The sequence below is a fragment of the Xyrauchen texanus genome, chromosome 2 (genome assembly GCF_025860055.1).
Source record: "Xyrauchen texanus isolate HMW12.3.18 chromosome 2, RBS_HiC_50CHRs, whole genome shotgun sequence".
In the NCBI taxonomy this organism is placed as follows: Eukaryota; Metazoa; Chordata; class Actinopteri; order Cypriniformes; family Catostomidae; genus Xyrauchen; species Xyrauchen texanus.
Genome location: NC_068277.1, coordinates 17,109,157 through 17,111,993, shown reverse-complemented (window position 1 = coordinate 17,111,993; position 2,837 = coordinate 17,109,157). Strand labels below are relative to the sequence as shown.

Sequence of the window (2,837 nt, the reverse complement as noted above, 5' to 3'; positions counted from 1 at the left end):
ATCACTGTCTGCATCATTTCAATTTTTACCATGGACTTAGGCCTGAACTGTGGCCAACTCCAACTGTAGAACAAGGGATACTTCACCTTTTCTCCATTAACTAAAATCTTATGGAGTTTTGGGTTCCTTGTCACAGTCCATGCTCCATGTTCCATGCTCACTGGGGACCTAAAGACTAATAATTTTCAAAACATGATTTTCAATATATTTTTTTCATTTAAAGTGCTAATATAAGGATATTACTGACATTTCAGCATCTTTTAATTTTACAGCATCGTTTTCTATAAAGCTGAATTATTTTTCAATAACCTGGAGAATATGTTCTTATAAAACGGGCATCTTTTGACAGTAGACAATTTGTTTTTAATATGGAAATATCTTTATTAAAATTATTACATGGATCAAAAGTTAAAACTATGCAAATGCCTTATAAATTACACATGTAATTAGCAAGCTACTTCATCACATTCAAAAATTGCTGTGATATATTATGAATGATCACAAGCTGATTTCACAAGTAGATTCTCTTCTCTATGATTGAAAAGGTATTTTTCGAAAAGCCGTGTCCGATAGTGAAGAACTAGTTCTTGAAATTCTTCTTGAATTCACACAGTACCAAAAATAAAAAGTGCTGGTAATGATTAAAAGAAGGAGGGTTCTAATGATGGAAAGCAGAATGAAAGTTGTCATCTGTTCTGATGAATCCGGACCTGAAATTGTTTCAATTGTGAGTCTAGTGTTACCACATCATAAAAGTAAAAATGAAAATTTGTATGTAATTCATATTTTTTTAATACCTAGAATGTCCAGTTTAGTTCCATTTCCAAAGAATATCTCCCCACATGCAACAACAGCACAGAAGTAATTTCCGACATCAGAAAAGTTTAGGTTCTTCTTAGTGAAGTTGTAGAGACATATACGTGCTCTAGAACCAGTCTCCAAGCTCCGCTCACACTGGTCAACACTCATTTCATGTACTTTGATAATTCTTGGATGAGATTCTCGTGATTCGTGTATAAGCCAGTAGACACTATGGTTGCCCTCACAGTTGTGATTAAGAACTGTGCACTTCAGATGTATATTGTCTCCTGGATGAACTGTAAATATATCATGATATTGTATATCAATGTGGCCTTGTAACCCTGAATCAAAATAGATCATAATTAGCATTAGGTCACATATCCATAAAGAATACCTACATTTAAAAAAAAAAAGTTCACCTACAAATGTCTAAATTAACTGGTTTAGTTCAAGTCAAAAATATTATTTAACATCACTGAATCAGCTTGAATGCATTAGGTTACTGCAACAAAACAAATATTAAAAGGTTAGGTCATGTTCAAGGGATCTTTAAGATAACATTTTCAGGCTACCAGTTTTTACATGTTAACATCTCTGAACCATTACTGAGTAACTTTTACTGATACAGACCATAACCATAAAGTAGTGATCAAATTGTGATGAAAATGTACACCTAAACACAAGATGTAAACCCAAACACAAGTTTGACCATTATGCAACACAAAATTACCTTCAACTATCAACTTTGTCCCATGGACAAATTCCATTACATTGGAATAAGTGCTTCCACAGTAGTATGTCGCAGAGTCTGAGGACTGTAGGTTACTTATCACCAGCTGATGTTCCCCATTTTCATTCATCACAGAAAAGCGGCTATTATTCTTAAAATTGTGGTAAAACCTGTCTATCTGATCATACTTGTAAATGGTGGAGATTAGCCTGGGATTCTGCCCAGGTTCATGCTTGTACCAGGAGAAGTGCATGGTCATTAGGCTCTGATAAATGCAAGACATATTTACAGTTCCTCCAAGTTTACCAAACACACGTATGTTACTTTTTTGCATTGCTGTTAGGCCTGAAAATAAAACAAAACGAACTGAATAAATTTCACTAGAATAAATACTAATAATAGCTTAAATATTATAAATAAAGTTGATCATTTATTTTCAGAAACAATGAAAGAGACACTTCAACTTACTTATTGGAAAGAGGAGCAAAACAAGTCTGAAGTCTAGCATCTTTGGATTGATTTGCACTAAATGATTATGAGACAAGTGGGAGATGTCAAAATCAACATCATCACAAATGCATTAAACAATGTGAACAGCCAATAGGATCTTTTGTGCTGATGTCACCGTGAAAAAGTGCTGTACTAGACAGTTTTTTTTTTCCACTGCTTTTTTCCTTAAAAGAAGATTGCATTGTAGTTTTCATATCTAATACACATAATTGCACACATGAGTAACACCAGTAGCAACCTTCTGTGCAGACTGTATATATGCATGCATTACAAATGTAAAAAGTTGTGGATGGAGTATATTCTGGAAAAATCAACTCTAAAAACATAAAGACATGCCAGTGTACTAGATGTGGTTTAATACCCGTCATGCGGTAACTTGACCTTCTTTAGTTCTAAGTACAAGATTTTACCAAATAGACGATGAAGGGAAATGAACATGTGATCACAAATGTGTGGAGTAATCAAAATTGTGTTCTGAATTTAGTACAAACAAAAGACATCTCTTCTTCATATGCTATATACACTGTAAAGCTATTGATTTTATCCTTAAAATTCCTTTCAAGGATAAAAGGTCTAAACTTATATAATTAGCTTGATTCAAACATAATAAATTATATTTTTGATTAAACAAATAAACAAACAAACAAAAAACTGTTAATTTAGATATTACTGCGTATTTTGAGGTTACCTCTAGCAACAGAAAATTGAAGCATGCCTACACACATTGTGTATCCCAGGATTCCTAAATATATATATACATTTTTTTTTTATTCATGTATTACCATCTCCATCATTG

General features: G+C 32.9%; 1 protein-coding gene across 1 annotated transcript; it reads right to left on the bottom strand.

The window, feature by feature from the left end:
- Positions 1-401: 401 nt before the first annotated feature.
- Positions 402-2,074, bottom strand: LOC127659215 (uncharacterized). Its single transcript, XM_052148930.1, has 4 exons — positions 2,000-2,074; positions 1,532-1,876; positions 798-1,142; positions 402-710 (listed from the first exon to the last, which is right to left on the bottom strand). Exons 1-4 carry the CDS (start codon positions 2,037-2,039, stop codon positions 532-534), a joined length of 909 nt encoding a protein of 302 aa, XP_052004890.1. The 5' UTR covers positions 2,040-2,074; the 3' UTR covers positions 402-531.
- Between the last annotated feature and the right edge of the window lie 763 nt (positions 2,075-2,837).